The sequence below is a fragment of the Rana temporaria genome, chromosome 4 (assembly GCF_905171775.1).
Source record: "Rana temporaria chromosome 4, aRanTem1.1, whole genome shotgun sequence".
Lineage (NCBI taxonomy): Eukaryota > Metazoa > Chordata > Amphibia > Anura > Ranidae > Rana > Rana temporaria.
This window is the reverse complement of record NC_053492.1, coordinates 426,613,713-426,635,244: the sequence shown is the minus strand read 5'-3', so window position 1 is coordinate 426,635,244 and position 21,532 is coordinate 426,613,713. Positions and strand designations below refer to the sequence as shown.

Genomic DNA, 21,532 nt, shown 5'->3' with positions numbered 1-21,532 from the left:
AAAGTTATAGCGCCTACAAAATAAGGGACAGAATTATTATTATGTTTTTACTAGTAATGGCGGCGATCTGCGATTTTTATTGCGACTGCAACATTATGGCGGACACATCGGACACTTTTGACACCATTCACATTTATACTGCAATCAGTGCTATAAATATGCACTAATTACTGTATAAATGTGACTGGCAGGGAAGGGGTTAACACTAGGGGGTGAGGAAGGGGTTAAATGTATTCCCTATATATAGTGTTCTAACTGTGGGGGAAGGGGGGTGACCGATCTGTGTCTCTATGTACAAGAGACACAGATCGGTCTCCTCTCTCCCCTGACAGCACCGCTGTCTGCGAGAGCCGGCAATGAGAAATGATCTCATATGTAAACATAAGAGATCATCTCTCATTGGCCGCACAGATCGCCTAGCAAACGGCCACTCCGATTGGCCGTTCACAGCGATCTGTGATTGGCTGTGTCCAAGGGACACGGCCAGCACAGAAGTTCCCCGTTGCGCGCTCGGGGAACGCGGAAAGGGACGGACGTCAAATGACGGCGCCCCAGAGAAGTAGAACCACCCTGCGGCCGTATATAGTCGTACAGCCGTCGGGAAGTGGTTAAAGGAGTTGTAAAGGTACAATTTTTTTTCCTAAATAGCTTCCTTTACCTCAGTGCAGTCCTCCTTCACTTACCTCATCCTTCCATTTTGCTTTTAAATGTCCTTATTTCTTCTGAGAAATCCTCACTTCCTGTTCTTCTGTCTGTAACTCCACACAGTAATGCGAGGCTTTCTCCCTGGTGTGGAGTGTCGTGCTCGCCCCCTCACTTGGACTACAGTAGTCAGGACGCTCTCTACGTTGCAGATAGAAAAAGGAGCTGTGTGTTAGTGAGCGTTCTGACTCTCCTGTAGTCCAAGGGAGGGGCGAGCACGACACTCCACACCAGGGAGAAAGCCTTGCATTACTGTGTGGAGTTACAGACAGAAGAACAGGAAGTGAGGATTTCTCAGAAGAAATAAGGACATTTAAAAGCAAAATGGAAGGATGAGGTAAGTGAAGGAGGACTGCACTAAGGTAGAGGAAGCTATTTAGGGAAAAAAAATCCTTTACAACCCCTTTAATAAATTGACCCCATGATGTGTCCTCTGCATTCACTGGTGATCTTCCACCGCCCACATGACAGATGTTGTCACTTGTGAATTTGTTTTCTACAATGACAATAAATCCTATCTTTACTTTCTGGCTTGTGATTGGTCGGAATGCAGCTCATCAAGGTCATAGGTGCAATGACTGACTGCTAATCAATAAAGCCCAACCCCAGAGTTTGGTATTGATAGAGCTGGGATGGGTTAGAGCAGTGTTTGTCAACTTATGAGCTAAAGGGGGCCTCAAATGCGACCCCTGACATCACCAAAGAGCCGCACATATGGGGTTTATTTACTAAAGGCAATTAGACTGTGCACTCTGCAAGGGCAGTTTCTCCAGAGCTTAGTAAATGGGGGGTGAAGCTCTGCTGACTTCCATCATCCAATCGTGTGCAAGCACAAATGCTGTTTTTTGTTTTTTTTCCCTTGCACGTGATTGGGTATTCTTTGCAAAGTGAAGATTTACTAAGCCCTGGAGCAAATGCACTTTGCAAAGTACACAGTCTATTTGCATTTACTAAATCAACCTCAATAATGTTCAATATCTAAAATGCTAGAGAGGACTGTCAGAAACTGCAGACCTAATAGAGGAAATGTGGGTCTACAGACTGCTAAAGTCTGAGGGCCACAAATCATATACCAAAGGGCTGCATGGGGCCACATATTGGGCACCAGGGGGTTGGAGTCTCTGTGATCAGCACACGTGCACAAAGTAGAGCACCTGGCTGGGACATTTTTCGAGCCCATTCACACTACAGCGCTCCGTTGCGATGTGTTCACGTGTGTTATGGCAATGTGTGTTGCATTAAAGTGGAATTCCTGCCTAACCATAATTATTCTTAACCACTTACCCCCCGGAACATATTGCTGCCTAAAGACCAGAGTACTTTTTGCGATTCGGGACTGCGTCGCTTTAACAGACAATTGCGCGGTCGTGCGACGTGGCTCCCAAACAAAATTGGCGTCCTTTTTTTCCCACAAATAGAGCTTTCTTTTGGTGGTATTTGATCACCTCTGCGTTTTTTATTTTTTGCGCTATAAACAAAAATAGAGCGACAATTTTGAAAAAAATGAATATTTTTTACTTTTTGCTGTAATAAATATCCCCCAAAAATATATAAAAAAACATTTTTTTTTCCTCAGTTTAGGCCGATACGTATTCTTCTACATATTTTTCGTAAAAAAAATCGCAATAAGCGTTTATTGATTGGTTTGCGCAAAAGTTATAGCGTTTACAAAATAGGGGGTATTTTTATGGCATTTTTATTAATATTTTTTTTACTAGTAATGGCGGCGATCAGCGATTTTTTTTTCGGTATTGCGACATTATGGCGGACACTTCGGACATTTTTGACACATTTTTGGGACCATTGGCATTTTTATAGCGATCAGTGCTATAAAAATGCATTAGATTACTATAAAAATGCCACTGGCAGTGAAGGGGTTAACACTAGGGGGCGGGGAAGGGGTTAAGTATGCCTGGGTGTGTTCTTACTGTGGGGGGGGGGGGTGGCCTCACTAGGGGAAACACTGATTTTCTGTTCATACATTGTATGAACAGAAAATCAGCATTTCCCCTGCTGACAGGAACGAGAGCTGTGTGTTTACACACACAGCTCCCGTTCCCCGCTCTGTACCGAGCGATCGCGTGTGCCCGGCGGCGATCGCGCCCGCCGGGCACACGCACGGGAGTCGGGGGCGAGCGGGGAGCGCGCGCGCGCGCCTCCGGCGGCGCGCACGCGCCCCCTAGTGGCGGCTATACGATAGGACGTATAGCTACGGGCTCTCGCCCAGGAGAGCCGACCTGCCGCCGTATAATGACGGTGGCTGGTCGGCTACTAGTTAAAGTGTTACTAAACCCACAACAGTAAAATCAGTACATGCAGTAAAGCAAAAGCTGCCTTTTCTGATCCTCTCCTTCTTCCACAGTCCCCAATCCATCTGCTGTTAGTACAGAGCCTTGGGGGCAAGCTGCACATGCTTTGGTGTGTATTGCTAGAGAGTTTTTTTTTCTTGGGAAAGTGCATGTTATCAGCACAGGGCCAATCAGCACTATCAAGACAGAAAGTCAGGGGTCCTGCATCCTCACAGGACAGTCAGAGGAGAAATGGCCATGACACAAATGATGGTCAGAGGCTGCAGACATAATACAAGAGATGGTCAGAGACTGCAGATATAATACAAGAGATGGTCAGAGACTACAGACATAATACAAGAAATGGTCTGAGACTACAGACATAATACAAGAGATGGTCAGAGACTACAGACATAATACAATAGATGGTCAGAGACTGCAGACATAATACAAGAGATTGTCAAAGACTACAGACATAATACAAGAGATGGTCAGAGACTACAGACATAATACAAGAGATGGTCAGAGACTACAGACATAATACAAGAGATGGTCAGAGACTGCAGACATAATACAAGAGATGATCAGAGACTACAGACACAATACAAGAGATGGTCAGAGACTGCAGACATAATACAAGAGATGGACAGAGACTGCAGACATAATACAAGAGATGGACAGAGACTGCAGACATAATACAAGAGATGGACAGAGACTGCAGACATAATACAAGAGATGGTCAGAGACTGCAGACATAATACACGAGATGGACAGAGACTGCAGACATAATACAAGAGATGAAAAAGAGACTACAGACACAATACAAGAGATGGTCAGAGACTACAGACACAATACAAGAGATGGTCAGAGACTGCAGACATAATACAAGAGATGATCAGAGACTACAGACACAATACAAGAGATGGACAGAGATTTTGAACAAAAGATGGTCGAAGACTGTGGGCATGCTGCAGGAGATCAGAGAATGTGAATTTGCTACAATGGGTTGTTGGGCACTGGGACAATGCTTAAAGCGGGGGTTCACCCTATTTAAAAAAAATATATATATTTTTTTTATTCTAGCATAAAATTCGGCATCGTAGCGCGAGCTACAGTATGCCGGTCTTACATTTTTTATCCCCGTACTCACTGTTTAATCCTACCTAGACGATTCCGACTGCCCACGGGGAATGGGCGTTCCAATCCAGACGGAAAGTGATTGACGGCCGGCTCTGGCGCGCCACGCTTCTCCGGAAATAGCCGAAATAGGCTTGGCTCTTCACGGCGCCTGCGCATAGCATGTGCGCAGGCGCCGTGAAGAGCCGAGACCTACTCCGGCTGTCTTCGGGGAGCGTGACGTGCCAGAGTCGGCCGTCAATCACCCTCCCTCTTGCTAGGAACGCCCATTCCCCGCGGCAGACGGAATCGTCTAGGTACGATTAAACAGTGAGTACGGGGATAAAAAATGTAAGACCGGCATACTGTAGCTCGCGCTACGATGCCGAATTTTATGCTGAAATGTTGTTCAGCAGGGTGAACCACCGCTTTAAGGAGACACATTACATGAGACTGCTAGAAATCACTACTATAATAGGGCAATAAGATTAGTGTCTGCAGGGGCCCTGAGTGCCACACAAAAAGTGCCATAAAGTCTCATGTGGCCCTTGGGCCGCAGGTTGTGCACCATTAGAGGTTACCTCACATAGCACAGTTTGTAATCATGTTTGCTTATATTGACCAAATGGGAATTTTCACATATGTCTGCCTGACTTGGCCTTTACCAGCGGCATCTACAAAATGAGCTTTCACTATGAACGGGCAGTGAGGTTTTTCTCCTTTAGTTCTTGCAAGCTCCATTGCAAAATCTGATGGCAGCGAGTATGACAGGTCACTGTCACAGGCTCACCCGGGTGTCACTAACTTGGATCGTCTTGTTCGGTGAAACTAAAGCAGGCCGGGGTGAGTTATATTTAGAGTGCGTGGCCTGCAACTCAAGTGATGTTCACTGTCTCCAAAAATGTAAAAGCTCAGTATATCTGTGTAGTCACTGTACTTTTCATCGCACAGCAATTGCAACATCATTAAGAAGCCTTCAAAAGAAAACAGAAAGGGTTTTCTTCACACTCAGGCAATACAGCGCTGTACAACGCACCAATACAACTGATGGTGAGAACAGGAAATGATCACAAACAGAGCTATCCTGTGGAACGGGGGTGTCCAAACCATGGCCCATGGGCCAAATCTGACCTGCTACAGGGTTGCAGCTAGGGTCCGGTTACCCCCGCTGGGCTGTGGTCAGACAGTCTGTTGGTTGTTTGGACAGTCAAAGTCCCAGACGTGCTTACCCCAGCAGGGTTACGGAAATTCCTCCGTCAATACCTGACCCCCCCCCTGCAGCTACATCAACTACAGTCATGTTGTAAGAAAGATTAGTGCAGACCACTGACATGTAATGAAATCTAATGTAAAGGGGGCTCTGATGGGGACCATGATGTATAAGGGAATCTGATGGGCCAGCTGATTTAAGGGGGAACTCTTAAAGGGGTTGTAAAGGTTCGTCTTTTATTTTCTAAATTGGTTCCTTTAAGCTAGTGCATTGTTGGTTCACTTACCTTTTCCTTCCATTTCCCTTCTAAATGCTTTTTTTCTTTGTTTGAATTTATCACTTCCTGTTTCTCCTCAGTAAGCTTTCCACCATCATCCGAGCGGTGGAAAGTCATTTAGAACAGCTTACTGAGGAGGAACAGGAAGTGAGAAATTCAGACAAAGAAAACAAAGAAAAAAAACATTTAGAAGGGAAATGGAAGGAAAAGGTAAGTGAACCAACAATACACAAGCTTAAAGGAACTTAAAGCAGGGGTTCACCCAAAAAAATCTTTTTAACATGACATTCAGCTGAGTTGTCAGAATGACAATCGGTTGTTTTTTTTTTTTTTTTAGTGCAGCACATACCGTATTTTCACCGCCGCTTCCGGGTATGTAATGTGCGGGACTGGGCATTCCTAAGTGATTGACATCCTTCCGACCGGCGCATACAGCGCGTCACTAGTTGCCGAAAGAAGCCGGACTGCGAGTCGGCTCTATACGGCGCCTGCGCACCGACGTTCGGCTTCTTTCGGCAACTAGTGACGCGATGTATGCGCCGGTCGGAAGGATGTCAATCACTTAGGAACACCCAGTCCCGCAGATTACTTACCCGGAAGTGGCCGTGAAAATACGGTATGTGCTGCACTGAAAAAAAAAAAAAACAGCCGATTGTCATTTTAACAACTCGGCTGAATGTCATGTTAAAAAATTTTTTTTGGGGTGAACCCCGCTTTAATTAGAAAATAAAAAATGAACCTTTACAACCCTTTTAAGCTAGACTCTGATGGGAATCCTAATGTAAAGGGGGACCCTGATGGGAACTCTGATAGGGACTCCTAGGGCAGACTTTGATGTAAGCGACTCTGATGGGGACCCTGATGTATAGGGGAATATGTTGGGAACTCTGATGCAGAGGGAAATCCTATGGTGGAATGTGATGTAAAGCCTCGTACACACGGCCGAGGAACTCGACGTGCCAAACACATCGAGTTCCTCGGCCAGTTCAGCACTGAAGCCGCCGAGGAGCTCGGCGGGACGAGAGCTCCCATAGAACAACGAGGAAATAGAGAACATGTTCTCTATTTCCTCGTCGAGCTCCTCGTCGGCTTCCTCGGCCGAAAGTGTACAGACGACCAGTTTCCTCGGCAGAATTCAGCCAGAAACTCGGTCGGAAGCTGAATTCTGCCGAGGAAACTGGTCGTGTGTACGAGGCCTGAGTGATGCTAATGGGAACCCTGATGTAAAGGGGAACATTGATGGAGACTCTGACATGAGGGGGGCCTCTTAACACAGACTCTGATGTAAGCGTCTGATAGGGACCCTGATGTAAGGAGAAACACTGATGCGGACTCTAATGTAAGGGGGGCTCCTAAGGTGTACTCTGATGTAAGGGGGGGTCTGATAGAGACTTTAAAACAAGGGGGGACTTATAAGGTGGGCTCTAATTTAAGGGGAACTCCAATGAGGACCCTGATGAAGGGGGCACTCCTAGGACAGGCTCTAAAGTAAGTGGGGCTCAGATGAGGACCCTGACGCAAGGGGGCTCTGATGGGGACACTGATGTACGTTCTTCCTCTTATAGTGGAAGTAAACTCCCATGCATAATTTGTACCTATAGGTAAGCCTATAATAAGAAAATTATTTGTAAAACATTTGATATGAACCTCTTACTGAAAGGTTCAGGGACCCCTGTTGTAGAAAATTGAAGGTGCACTATATAGCCAAATGTTTGCTGACCATTAAAACTTGTTGGGCATCTCATTCCAAAACCATGAATATGAAGTTGGCCCCTCACATTTTGCCCATCACAGTCTCCATTCTTCTGGAAAGTCTTTCCCCAAGATATTGGAATGTGTCCATTAGAATTTGTGTCCATTCAGCCAGAGGAGCATTTGTCAGGTACTGATGTTGGATGCACACCTGAATGCAATCATTTAGATAGATGTTCACAGGCTTTTGGCCATATAGTTGGTCAGGCTCTGTACTATGGAACCTTTCTAATAGGAGTGACTCAAGTCGCTTCGGCTTAGAATAAGGCTCCTGTACGACTTCTGGGCAACTTGCATTGACTTTAATACAGAAGTCATTTTGCAAGTCGCCTCTGAAGTCGTGTGCAGATCGCCTTGCCGAGTCGCTCGGCAAGTCGTTCCGCTCATGTGTGAACCGACTCTAAAGTGTAAATTCAGCAAAGACTTCTATTCTCTAGAGCAGGGGGTCTCAAAACGTTCTAAACAAAGGGCCAGTTTACAATCTTCAGACTTTAGAGGGGGGCAGACTGTGGCCAGTGGGAGTAGAAAATGTTCTGGTGTCGATAACAATGCCTTTACTCACTTGAGCCCTGGAATGTCCCACGGCGAGGATGCGCAGTCTCTCTGCCCGGGGTTCTCGGCTCTTGATTGGATAGATTGATAGCAGCGCAGTCGTTGGCTCCCGCTGCTGTCAATCAAATCCAATGGCGCGGGCGCTGGGATCGGGGCCGAGTTCTGCATTCAGCAGCTATGGAAGCCGAATCCTGGACACGGGAGCGCGCACGCAAGTTAACCCCCCAGGAGAGTGCTTCTCCTAGGGGGTTACTGATGCGGGGAGGAGCCGCCAGAGCCCCCAGAAGACGGTGTTTGGGGACACTCTGTGCAAAACGAACTGCACAGTGGTAAGTATGACATGTTTGTTATTTTAAAAAAAAACGGAAACGACGTAAAAGAATGCGACGGCCGCTCGTACGTTCGTGGACCGTCGGAAAAAGCTAATTTGCATACTCTACGCGGATTACGACGTGAACGCCACCCAGCGGACGCCGGAAAATTGCATCTTAGATCCAACGGCGTACTAAGGCATACGCCTGTCGGATCTAACCCAGATGCCGTCCTATCTTGTTTTGAGGATTCAAAACAAAGATACGACGCGGGAATTTTGAAATTACGCCGGCGTATCAGTAGATACGCCGGCGTAATTTCTTTGTGGATCTGCCCCATGAAGTAGAAACAAATCCGACTAAGGCCTCAGGCATCTGGACGTGGTTAGACACAAAATAAGTCTAGCATAAAAACATCTGATGCATCTATGCACACATGACATACTTTTCTGAATGTGACACTTCCGCATTCAGTAAAATACATCACGCACATGTGCGGGTAACCGCTGGTGCATCAAAGCCTCTGCATTTACACAAGTACAGGGGCACACAGCCATTAACCACTTGCCACCCGTATAACTTATTTATTACTTATTTATATGGCAGCAAGATGGCACTGCTGAGGCGGATCTCCTACCTACTACATGATCTGACACTTCCGGTTCTAGGGCGTGCATGATTATACACAGTGTGAGCTGATCTGCGGGTACTGCAGAATTGATGCCCGCTGGCACCCACCGATCATTTAGCACAGAGGCAGAACGGCGATCTGTCAGTAAGGAAGGCATGGATCCTGTGATCCTGCAAAGCAGGGACTAGAATCCATGTCTCCCCTTAGTAAAAGCACCTCCCACAGCACACAAACACACTAGCTAGGCACACAGTTAACCTTTTGACACTAATGTTTAACCCATTCCCAGCCACTGTTATTAGCACAGTGACAGTGCATATTTTTAGCACCGATCACTGTATTTGTGTCCTTCGTTCCCAAAAAGTGTCAAAAGTGGCAGTTAGTGGCCGACTGTCTGCCAAAAAATTGCAGTCCCGCTATAAGTCGCTGATCACCGCCATTACTAGTAAAAATGTAATAAAAATATCCCATAGTTTGTAGATGGTATAACTTGTGCGTAAGCCAATCAATATGCGCTTATTGTCATTTTTTTTTTTTTTTTTACCAAAAGTATGTAGAAGAATATGTATTGGCCTAAATTTATGAAGAAATTAGATTTTTTTTTTATTGGATATGTTTTATAGCAGAAAGTAAAAAAATATTGTTGGTCTTTTTTTTGTTTCTGGCGCAAAAAAAAAAAAAAAAAACGCAGAGGTGATCAAATACCACCAAAAGAAAGCTCTATTTGTGGAAAAAAAAGGACAATTTGTATTTGGGCACAGTGTCACACGACCGCGCATTTGTCAGTTAACACAGTTGCACAGTGCCGTATTACAAAAAATGGCCACCGTGAGTAAAAAAGGTCCAGACATCAATGGGAACAAACAATGCCCTGTCCTTGGTGTCAGTGGGAACTGTGCCCCATCATTGGTGTCATTGGGCTCAATTGTTGCCGTCGCTGTGAGGAATCAAGCCCCATCATTGGTGTCATTGGGCCCAATTGGTGGTGGCATTGGGAGGAATCCTGCCCCATCATTGGTGTCATTGGGAGGAAACGTGCCCCATCTTTGGTGTCATTGGGCCCAATCGTTGGTGTCATTGGGAGGAATCGTGTCCCATTTTAGGTGTCATTGGGCTCAATTGTTGCCGTCATTTTGCTCCTTTATTGGTGTCAGTTAAAGGAGTTGTGCCCTATCGGTGTCAGTGAGAGAAATGCTGCCCCATCATTGGTGTCATTTTGCCCAATTATTGGTGTCATTGGGAGGAAATGTGCCCCCATTGTTGGTGCCATTGAGAGGAATTGTGCCCCTTCATTGGTGTCGGTTGGAGGAGTTGTGCCCTATCGTTGGTGTCAATGAGAGAAATTTTGCCTTATCGTTGGTGTAATTTTGCCCAATTATTGGTGTCATTGGGAAGAATTGTGCCTCCATTGTTGGTGCCAATGAGAGGAATTGTGCCTCTTTGCTGGTCTCATGGGAAGGGAATTATACCCCACTGTTGGTATCAGAGGATGACATAGTGCTCAAGGGCCGGATAAAGGCAAGCAAAAGGCCACATCTGGCCCCTGAGCCGCAGTTTGGAGACCACTGTCCTAGACCAGACACTTTTCCTCCAACTGACACCAATGATCGGCACCATTCCTCCCACTGACATCATCAATGGGGCAAAATTCCTCCCACTCATACCAACAGCGAGGCTCTATTCCTCCCATTAAAACCAATGATGGGGCATTGTTTAGTCCCACTGACACCAGGGCATTTTCTACTCCCGCGGGGCACGGTCCGCCCCCCCAAAGCCTGGAGGACAGTAAACTGGCCCTTTATTTAGAAAGTTTGGAGACTTCCACATTCCATCCAAAGCAAAAAACAAATCTGTATGGAAAAAAAAAAAAGAAGAAAAAAAGAAAGTGAAAGAAGCAAAATTCTCTCGCCTATTAGCCTGTGACCAGAACTGGTGAACTTTCAGGACCGGAGCTGAATGACGTAAAGCAGTTTATTTCAAGTGGATCTGTTTTTGCTAAACTTATGAAGTGAAACATTTGCACAGAAGTCGTCCGGCACAGAAAATAGGATTCCGGCACAGACTTTGCTAATTTAAACAAGAAGGATTACACAAGGGTCACATAAACAAACGTTTCCCCAACAACCACATATTTATGACAACAGTCTCTTCCTCTTTCCAAAATTAGCCCAGCAATAAAAAAAGATTTGTTTTACATAAAATCAGAAAGAAAAGAATGGAATGAGGAAAAATTATAAAAAAGAAAAAAAAAAAAGAAAAAGAAATAAAATCCGGAGTTGCAGCACATAATACAAGCATTAACCACTTGCCCTCCGGAAGGTTCCCCCCCCCCCCTTCCTTCACGACAAGGCCATTTTTTGGGGGGAAACGGCCAAGGTGTTGATTTAAATCAATGTTTTTAGTTTTTTTTTTTATCTAAAAAAACATGATTTTTTAGATTTAAATACATTTTTATCAAATTTATTTTAATAAAAATGCTTTTGGAGTAAAAAATCTATTTTCTATTTAAGATACAGTACATAAATAATTTAGTTTATTCAGCATGAAATGGAGCTTAGTTATGTAGCATGAGGCTGCATATTCTGCAATATTAAAATTTTTGGGAAACTTATTCAATGAATCCAAGCTCTGAGGCTGCATTCACACCTGAGCGACAAAACGCCCGACGCCGGACGCTTCCGCCGCTAGAGGGGAGAATTCCCATTGCTGTCTATGGAGATGGTTCACATCTCATAGACGCAGAACGCCTGTCGCCTGAAAAAAAGTCCCGGCCATTTTTTTCAGGCGACAGTGGCGTTTTCCCATTGACAGCAATGGGAAGACTTTTGTAAAAAAAAAAAAAATTGAAAGTTTCACACCCACGGCAAAATACGCCGCTACCGCCGAACGCGGCTGTCGCTCAGGTGTGAATGGGGTCTGAAAGCTGAGATAACAAGCACTGCATTGATGCATTCACACAATGGCACAGTACCCATGAGATAAAACAAAGTTCAGGAATATTCTTTTATCCAAATTGTTTTGCAAATCTATGTACATTAACCACTTAAGACCCGGACCAAAATGCAGCTAAAGGACCTTGCCCCCTTTTGCGATTCGGCACTGCGTCGATTTAACTGACAATTGCACGGTCGTGCGACGTGGCTCCCAAACAAAATTGGCGTCCTTTTTTTCCCACAAAATAGAGCTTTCTTTTGGTGGTATTTGATCACCTCTGCGGTTTTTATTTTTTGCGCTATAAACAAAAATAGAGCGACAATTTTGAAAAAAATGCAATATTTTTTACTTTTTGCTATAATAAATATCCCCCAAAAATTTATATATATATATATATATATATATATATATATATATATATATATATATATATATATATATATATATAAAAAAAAATTTCCTCAGTTTAGGCCGATACGTATTCTTCTACATATTTTTGGTAAAAAAAAATCACAATAAGCGTTTATCGGTTGGTTTGCGCAAAATGTATAGCGTTTACAAAATAGGGCATAGTTTTATTGCATTTTTATTAATATTTTTTTTTACTACTAATGGCGGCGATCAGCGATTTTTTTCGTGACTGCGACATTATGGCGGACACTTCGGAAAATTTTGACACATTTTTGGGACTATTGTCATTTTCACAGCAAAAAATGCATTTAAATTGCAATGTTTATTGTGAAAATGACAGTTGCAGAGGTGAGAGGAAATCTAGGGAGCCTAAACTAGACTTGGAAGGAGAAGGTCCACCTTAAGTAACACTTATCCACCCTGAACTTCTCTCTGTCACACTGCTCCTCATTTCACTTTAAAGCATCATTATCCCCCCCCCCCCCCCTTTTTTGTAGTTGCATGTAAACTATTATGGTTACAATTCTCTTATTATATACTTCTTTTAGGGTTGGGTGCCTGATTTAGGCCTCATGTTCCAGGGCTCTCGTGTTCCAGGGGATCCTCCCTCCCACTCTGTGCGGGGTCAGGAGTGCCCCCTCTCGTAGGTCTGGAGGATGTCCACCTACTTGCAGCCTGGTCTTTTCCATTGACCCCCCCTTTCTACGTGGGATTTCTGGGGTGCCTGCTATGGTCATGGGGTCCGCGGTCGGTTTTTACTTCTTACACAGATGGAGGTTCCTTTCTCCAGCCGTTAATGGTAAATATACTCACCAATGTTAATAATATAAATGATTGTACATGTATTATTGTTGAGTGTGTTCTCTGTTGTTTGAACAATCTCATTTACATAATGGATTTCTTTCTAGAGCTTCTCTTTTTTCCTTCCTCCAGAAGAAGACCTCTACTGTTAAGGTCGAAATGCGTCAGGTTTTGGTATGAATTGATTATAAGACTATCATGCTATTTGGTATATGAACTCATACGGCTGTATTATTATGTACATGTTTTTAAAAACATATCATGGAGCTCATGTTCTGATTCCATCAGATGTTTTCTTGGTGACACATCTTTTTCAATACGTTTTTATACTATACTACATCCTAATTTTTTGCTGCAATTCAAATCCCCTTGGGGAGTCACTCTGCTCTTTCCTCCTATAAACATGCTCCTTTCACTACCACGCAAGTGATTGGCTCCTTGTGCTACTTTCCCTTCTGCACCTAGAGCTCTGTACAGGGGACTGCAATTTCAGGATACCAAGTCAATACCATGCCCAAAAAAAAAAAAAAAATAGAAAAACAGACCAGATAGTCCATCTATCCACAACCACATGTATAGGAAGTGTAGGCTGCTGATGTGAAATGGTGGATGGTGCCACCATGCAATCAGAAGAATAAGGATCTTCATCAGCACACCAAGGTCTTGTCCTTAATTCACATTGGATCAACAGGCATTGGATCCTGACATTTTGGGACCTCGCAGGTTCCATTTTTCAAGGCAAGGTAAAAGGAATCCAATGAGGTTCCGAAAACGTCGGCCTGTGAAGATAATTATTTTCCTTGTCCTCTGGCTTTGCCAAGTGGCATTGGACCGTGAATTATTCAGACATCATTTCCAGGGCTTTTTTTCTCAGAGAATAGGTGCAGGAACTCCCTCCTTCTGAGTCACCTCTTGTGTCCACCCCTTACCCACCTCCAAGCACCATTTATAAGTTTCACCCCTACCCACCTCTGAGCACCATTTCTTGGTTCCACCTCCGAGGCACCATTTTTGGTTCCACCTCCGAGCACCATGCCTTTTCTCCACCCCCTACCCACCTCAGAGCACCATCCTTGGTTCCACTCCCTACCCATCTCCGAGCACCATTCCTTGGTTCCACCCCCTACCCACCTCCGAGCACCATTCCTTGGTTTCACTCCCCACCCATGTCCGAGCACCATTCCTTTGTTCCACCCCCCTACCCACCTCTGAGCACTATTCCTTAGTTCCAAGCCCTACCCACCTCCGAGCACTATCTCTTGCTTCCACCCCTACCCACCTCCAAGCACCATTCATTGGTTTCACCCCCTCCCCACCTCCAAGCACCATTCCTTTTCTCCACTCCCTACCCACCTCAGAGCACCATCCTTGGTTCCACTCCCTACCCATCTCCGAGCACCATTCCTTGGTTCCACCCCCTACCCACCTCCGAGCACCATTCCTTGGTTTCACTCCCCACCCATGTCCAAGCACCATTCCTTTGTTCCACCCCCCTACCCTTCTCTGAGCACTATTCCTTAGTTCCAACCCCTACCCACCTCCCAGCACTATCTCTTGGTTCCACCCCTACCCACCTCCAAGCACCATTCATTGGTTTCACCCCCTCCCCACCTCCAAGCACCATTCCTTTTCTCCACTCCCTACCCACCTCAGAGCACCCACCATCCTTGGTTCCACTCCCTACCCATCTCCAAGCACCATTCCTTGGTTCCACCCCCCTACCCACCGCCGAGCACCATTACATACATTCAGAGCTGGAGGTGCCGGAAATGCGTTCCCCCCGCGTTCCTGCTGAAAAAAAAGCCCTGATCATTTCCATGGAAGGTCCACCTAAAGTAAGCCTTTCTCAAGTGAAACTATGCAGGCACCATCAGATGGGAGGTCATTCTGCCACAGATCAATCAACCCCTAGAAATTTAGGGTTCCACATAATGACAATAGATGCTATAATTAAATAAATTGTTTGCTTAGGTCCTCACAGTTCTTAGTAAATCCAAACAAGATTGTAAAGACATTATAGAATCTGACTGTAGAATGCGCGGCCAGTGTCAGGCAAGTACAACTTATTACCAAGTTCCGAACAGTGAGGATTGGGGCCAGCTGAGGACAAAGTATTACAATTAAACCAAATCTTTGAAGCAGTGGTCGCCAACATTTTGGACCACAGGCCACTAAACTCACAATCTTGAATCCTGCAGACCACTAACATGAATTTTACATGCCTTATACACACACAATGCTGCAGCTCTGCCCCCCCCCCCCCCCTGCACTTTGCATCACACTGCTGCCTTACACAGACTCATCATTGAATCTCACATCCTTATGAAGCTCTGTGCTCCCTCCCACAGGCTGTGATTAGCGCTGCCGTTGGAAGTCCCCTCCTTCTTCATTTCCCACTCTATGCACTACTCCCGTTGCCTCCCTCTGAGTTCACAGGAGCTTGAATTACAGAGCAGGCATCATTTATCAATGCGCAATGTCAGTATTGACTGTCAGCACACATTGAGAACAACACTGGAAACAATACATCCACCACAATGTTGATTTGCGGCAGAACCCCTGGGGACCACCAAAATTTTCTTACGGACCTCTGGTTGTCGACTGCTGCCTTAGAGGACCTTATATTATGGTGTTTGTTCTAGTGTTTGTTTCAATTGCGGTACACAGACAGGCAGGGCAGCCATCAGAACATTTTAGACCCCTTACACAGCTTTAGACCTGGGCCCCCCCCCCCAGCCTGACCACCAACATTCCCCAGGGCTTGCCCATGGGCTATGCCTCCGAATTCGCACACCAGCCATCTCGCCTGTATGCAATCAGCCCCCCCCCCCCCCCAATCATGTATATATGTCAGCCCCCTCCTCAATCCTGTATATATGCCAGCCCCTCACACCTGTATATATGTCAGCCCCCCTCACCCCTGTATATATGCCAGCCCCCCCCACACCTGTATATATATGTCAGCCCCCCACACCTGTATATATGCCAGCCCCCCTCACCCTTGTATATATGCCAGCCCCCCTCACCCCTGTATATATGTCAGCCCCCCCCACACCTGTATATATGCCAGCCCCCCTCACCCTTGTATATATGCCAGCCCCCTACACACCTGTATATATGTCACCCCCTCCACACCTGTGTATATATGTCACCCCCTCCACACCTGTGTATATATATATATATATATATATATATATATATATATATATATATATATATATATATATATATATATATATACACACACACACACACACACACAGTATATATGTCAGCCCCACACATACACAAATCTGTAAACACAAGCCTCTGGCCCCTCCCTGTACACAAACAGCCCCCACCCTATCCTTCACAGCCCCTACTTGTAAAGGAAATCTTCCTACCTGGTCCCAGCTTGTTTTCACAAAGCTGACATGTTGCTGACACAGATAAGCACAGTATAGGCAGCTCACATGAGGGGTGCACATGTGCATAGTAGCCAGAGGTGGCAGTAAAGAGCTGAATGTCTGATCTCAATGACACAGAGAGGCAGCAGAAGCTGCAAGATTGTTTCTATAGTGCACAACACGGCTCCCCTTCATCCGTCCTGCCTTCTTCTAGCCCTGGTGGGCCCCTTGGTCCCCGGGGCCCCTTACAGTTGTATCGGCTGTACCCCCCTGATGGCAGCCGTGCAGACAGGATGCTACTGTAGACAATGTCAATTTTCATGGAAGGTCTATTTAAATTAAACCTTTAAGAAAAACAAGGAGGCTGCTACTACTGCCGCCTTCTCTTGAATGCTATTTGTATGCCTCTTCTACTGACTTTCCAACTTGAGTGGGTTGAGTAACTAACTCAGGTCCAGCCAGGAAAGTCAGAGAAAAGTCACAAGTCCTTATCTGCATATTATTTCTGGGTAACTGAACCAAAGTAATACAACAACAGAATTATCCCGACAACCAAGCAGTTAGCATTTGCAGAATAAGAAGTCAATGACGAAGGCCTCTGCGTTCCCCTGAAAAAATCCCTTTAAAAATGGCCGATTTCAACATAAAGCAACTCATAAACACCTATCACATTACCTTTTAGCACCAGAGGTTCTTTGCCTTCCCTTTTCAGTGACTCCAAAACAGTATGGAGCGGCTGGGAGGGTATAACCCGACTTGGTTCATTGGTATTGTCATCGTAAACGATGATCTCTTTGGAAAATATCCTCTTGAATGAGTCCTTGCCTTCCCTGCATGATATTAAATCCAACACCGTGATTTTGCCCTGTTGTAGCCTCCTCCTGCTGATCTTGTCGGAGCAATTAATGTGAACGGCTCCCTGAATATGGCTTTTATTGTACTCCATGAAAGGTCGGCAGTCAATGATGATGGGGCCCTGGTTGGGCAGGTGGGTTTTGCTGCATTTTACTATCTTCTTGGCCAAGTCATTAGGATAGATGATCTTAATGTTGGCAAACTGTTTGGTAGTGCTAGACACTGGACTGCTAACTCCACCAGATGGGCTTAGACTGGCGCTGTTCTCATTATTGTTGACCATTTGGTTGGACGAGGAAGCAGCGGAGGGTCCGGCGACACTGCTGGTAAGAGTGGTGTTGCTGACGGCCTGGCTCTGAGTGTCCTTGTCATACGATGCCACACTGCAACAACTTGCACTGCTACATCCGCAACCCAAAGAGCGTGCAGACCCGTTGGAAGAGGGCATATACGTCAGATTGGCTGCGTTTAAGGAGGCAACACTTGCGCTGAGTAGGGACTTGCAGCTGCCACTCACCGTGGCGCAATCAAGGAAGGAAGAGTCTATGCAGAGGTTAAGTTCCTGCGGTCTCACGGGTCTGTTTAATGCCACAATAACCCTATCGTCTAAGGGCGATGGAGGCATGAGTAACCCCAGAGGACTGCCAAGTCAAGTAGAATGGTAGGTCATGGGCTGGAAAACATAGAATTATGTTATTATTATTATCCATTTATAGAACACCAATAAGTTCTGCAACATTTTACAGAGAACATAAGACCATTCACATGAGTCACCTCCCCCGAGGAGCCTAGCTTATAATGGCCCTTTGCCCCTGAGGAGCTTACTGTTTAATTATCCTGTTATATAATATCCAAGTATCACTAAAAAGCATATAGTGGGTTATAATTCTTCCTTAATATTTTATCTATGAATATGATCTTGCAGGTAGTAGTGTGATCAGTTTTGCCTGAAAATTCATAAGTATGTGATTACTGCATTCGATAGATAGATAGATAGATAGATAGATAGATAGATAGATAGATAGATAGATAGATAGATAGATAGATAGATAGATAGATAGATAGATAGATAGATAGATAGATAGATAGATAGATAGATAGATACTTGACCATGCATTTTTGATATTACATATATGTTTGTTTTTTCTTTTTCCGCTACACTTCTTGAATGCATATTTTGTACTGCTCAATATTAAAACCAATAAAAACTATGTTAAAAAAAAAAAGAAAAAGCATATATAGTGTATGTCAAGGCAAAATAAAATAAGAAAAAAATATTTAGTGTATTTATCTAACACACACACACACACACACACACATTTCCCCCTGGTTGCATCCATTTAAATACATCACAAGTGCATAAAAATACCTGTTAATCTGCCAGAAATCCAGTGAGCTCCTAACTCCCTGTTTGAGCTGACCACACTACACTGAAATCCCAAGCAGTGTTGTCAGACTTGCAGGGCTGCTGATAGAAATCACGCGCCCCGTACAGCCTACCTGACAGGGCCCCCCTCCTCTAAAAATATCAAATTATATTTTTTGCTAAAAGGCCTCTGAAAATCGTTTCAACATGGAACTCTCACATGTATGAATAAGGCAGAATTCAGCCAGAAACTCGATCAGAGCCGTATTCTGCCGAGAAACCCAGTCGTGTGTACACTTTTGGCCGAGGAAACCGACGAGGATCTCGTCGGGCCAAATAGAGAACATGTTCTCTATTTCCTCGTTAGTCAATGAAGAAACTTGGCTCGCCGAGATCCTCGGTGGCTTCACAAGGAACTCGACGAGCAAAACGATGTGTTTTGCTCGTCAAGTTTCTCGGACGTGTGTACAGGGCCTGAGAGTTCCAGCTGGACTACTCCAATCCCAGTGGATTGCTCACACTCCAGCTCCTCCATTCAGTAAATGTCTTGCATTCTTTTCATAGACTGGAGGAGGAGCAGATGAATGTCATGATCTCCCCTCCTCCAATCACAGAGCACCATGCATTCATTGAAAAGAATGCAAGACATTTAATGAATGGAGGAGCTGGAGTGTGAGCAACCCACTGGGATCTGAGAACTCCAACCAGATCTGTAACTTTTAGCAAAGATTGTTGGGCGTTGACTGCACTGTGCGGGGGGGGGGGGGAATAAAAGTCAGTTGTACATAACGCTGCAGCCTGGACACACGGGACGGGACACCTTCATTGGTGTGGATTTTGTTTTGCAGTGCACAATAGTTTTTGTGGCAAAGTTCAGCATTAGAGAGAACCTGTGGCACCAGAGATAAGAGAGCTGTGACAGGTGATATTGTTAAAGGTACAGGTTCATTGGATCCGTCAGCCAATCATCTGTCATCCGATCCTGTGTTCACTACCTGGTGAGTCGCTGACCCATAACAAGCACTCTGGCCAGCAGTTCTGGCTTTTTTCAGACGTCACTCGCCATGCTGAAAAATGTTATAAATACAGAGTAGACAGACGGAAATTGGGTTTTATTACTCTGAGGGCAATCAAATAATTATAGGCTGGGTTCACACTGGTCCAATGCGGTAAACCCTGCGAATCCTGTGCAGGTTCCAGCATCGCACCTTAAGCCCCCGTTCACACCTAGGCGTATATACGCCTGTAGTGCGACGCCGCAGCCGCCCCTGAGACGCTGGAGGGATGATTTCACATTGCCCTCTATGGAGATGGTTCACATCTCCACGCTGAACGCCGTACGCCTGCCGCCTGAAAACAAGTCCCGGACCTTTTTTTCAGGTGGCTTTCGGCGTTCGGCATAGGAGATGTGAACCATCTCCATAGAGGGGGTAAGGCTGCATTCACAATCACAGCGTTTTGTCGCCGCAAATCGCGGTACAAAACACTGCAATTTGTCGCCGCAATTCGCGGGACAAAACGCAGCGATTTTGTACGCCAAGGTGTGAATGCAGCCTAATTGCAGACGGTTCACACTGACGTCTGCGAACTGCTGCGGATGTCAATAGAAAGCTAATGATACCCTCAGATCGGTTGGCAGATTGCAATGCGAACTGTGAAATCAGATCTTATAGATGTGAACACCAATGCAATCCGATTCCAGAGTGGACCAAAACAAGGGTGCGAATGCGATGCGACTTTAGCCATACAGGCAAATTGTAAAGGCTAGAAGAATGGACAGCCGCACTTCCAAAAAAACCTTAGGTTGTCTTTATTTTAAAGAGGTGGCAAATGCACTACAAAGTACAGCAAAACAGTGGAGATAGCAGCCTACGCGTTTCACACTGCGGTCAGTGCTTAATCATGATATGGCTATGGCTGAATTCACATCGCACAGACATCGCATGTGATCTGCACAGCAATGCGAATAACATGCAATGTCTGTGATCGCACTAGTGTGAGCCCATAGTGTCCAATCTTGCCTAATGCCATCTGGTCTGTAGTACATGTGATCCTGTGTTTATGTGTCTGAAGACAAATGTACTGAGACATTCACATCCAAGACTTGAACATTCCAATCTGGATCTAGAAGTTGATTCAAGAGCCTGTATATGTAAGTTGTCTGTATATGGAGCCATGGGGTTATCATGGATATATTGAAGTATACTAGAATATAAAGTACTGATAAATCTATTTATACATATACTTCTATATTTTACACAAACCTTTCTATGCATTTTTTTTTATACATTCCTATACCATACACCTTCATTTAAAATCAGTGATCTCTAAACTTATCCGGCCCTTGAGGCATTAATCCTGCCACTGACACCAAAAATATGGCACTATTCCTCCCACTGACACCAACAATGGGACATAACTCCTCCCACTGGCACCAACAATGGGAAATAACCCCTCCCACTGACACCAACAATGGGACATAACTCCTCCCACTGACACCAACAATGCAACATAATACCTTACACTGGCACCAACAATGGGACATAATTCCTTCAACTGACACCAACAATGGTTCAAAGTTCCTTACACTGACACCAACAATCGGGCACTATTCACCCCCCTAATACCACAGGTGGGGCATTGTTTACTCTCACTGGGCACAGTCCAGCCTCCCTAACATTTGAACGACAGTTAGTGCCCATTCACACCTAAGGGTATATACGCCTGTAGCGCGACGCCGCAGCAGCCCCTGATACGCTGGAGGGGTGAGTTTACATCGTCGGCTATGGAGATGGTTCACATCTCCATGCCGAAACGCCTGAAGCCCAAAACAAGTCCCGGACCTTTTTTTCAGGCGGCGTTCGGCCATAGCTGACAATTTTGTCACCCCTCCTGTGTATGTTACAGCGGCGTATTTTACCGCGTTTTGTCACGGCAAAT

At 45.2% G+C, this 21,532-nt stretch overlaps 1 protein-coding gene across 1 annotated transcript in view; it reads right to left on the bottom strand.

Annotated features, from left to right (window-relative positions):
* The window catches only part of DUSP10 (dual specificity phosphatase 10), a 90,770-nt gene that overhangs the window by 63,040 nt on the left and 6,198 nt on the right, over nucleotides 1-21,532 (bottom strand). Inside the window, exon 2 of the mRNA XM_040351413.1 lies at nucleotides 17,047-17,899. Within this exon, the coding sequence (XP_040207347.1) occupies nucleotides 17,047-17,851 (805 nt within the window). The 5' untranslated portion in view covers nucleotides 17,852-17,899. The remainder of the gene's footprint in view (nucleotides 1-17,046; nucleotides 17,900-21,532) is intronic.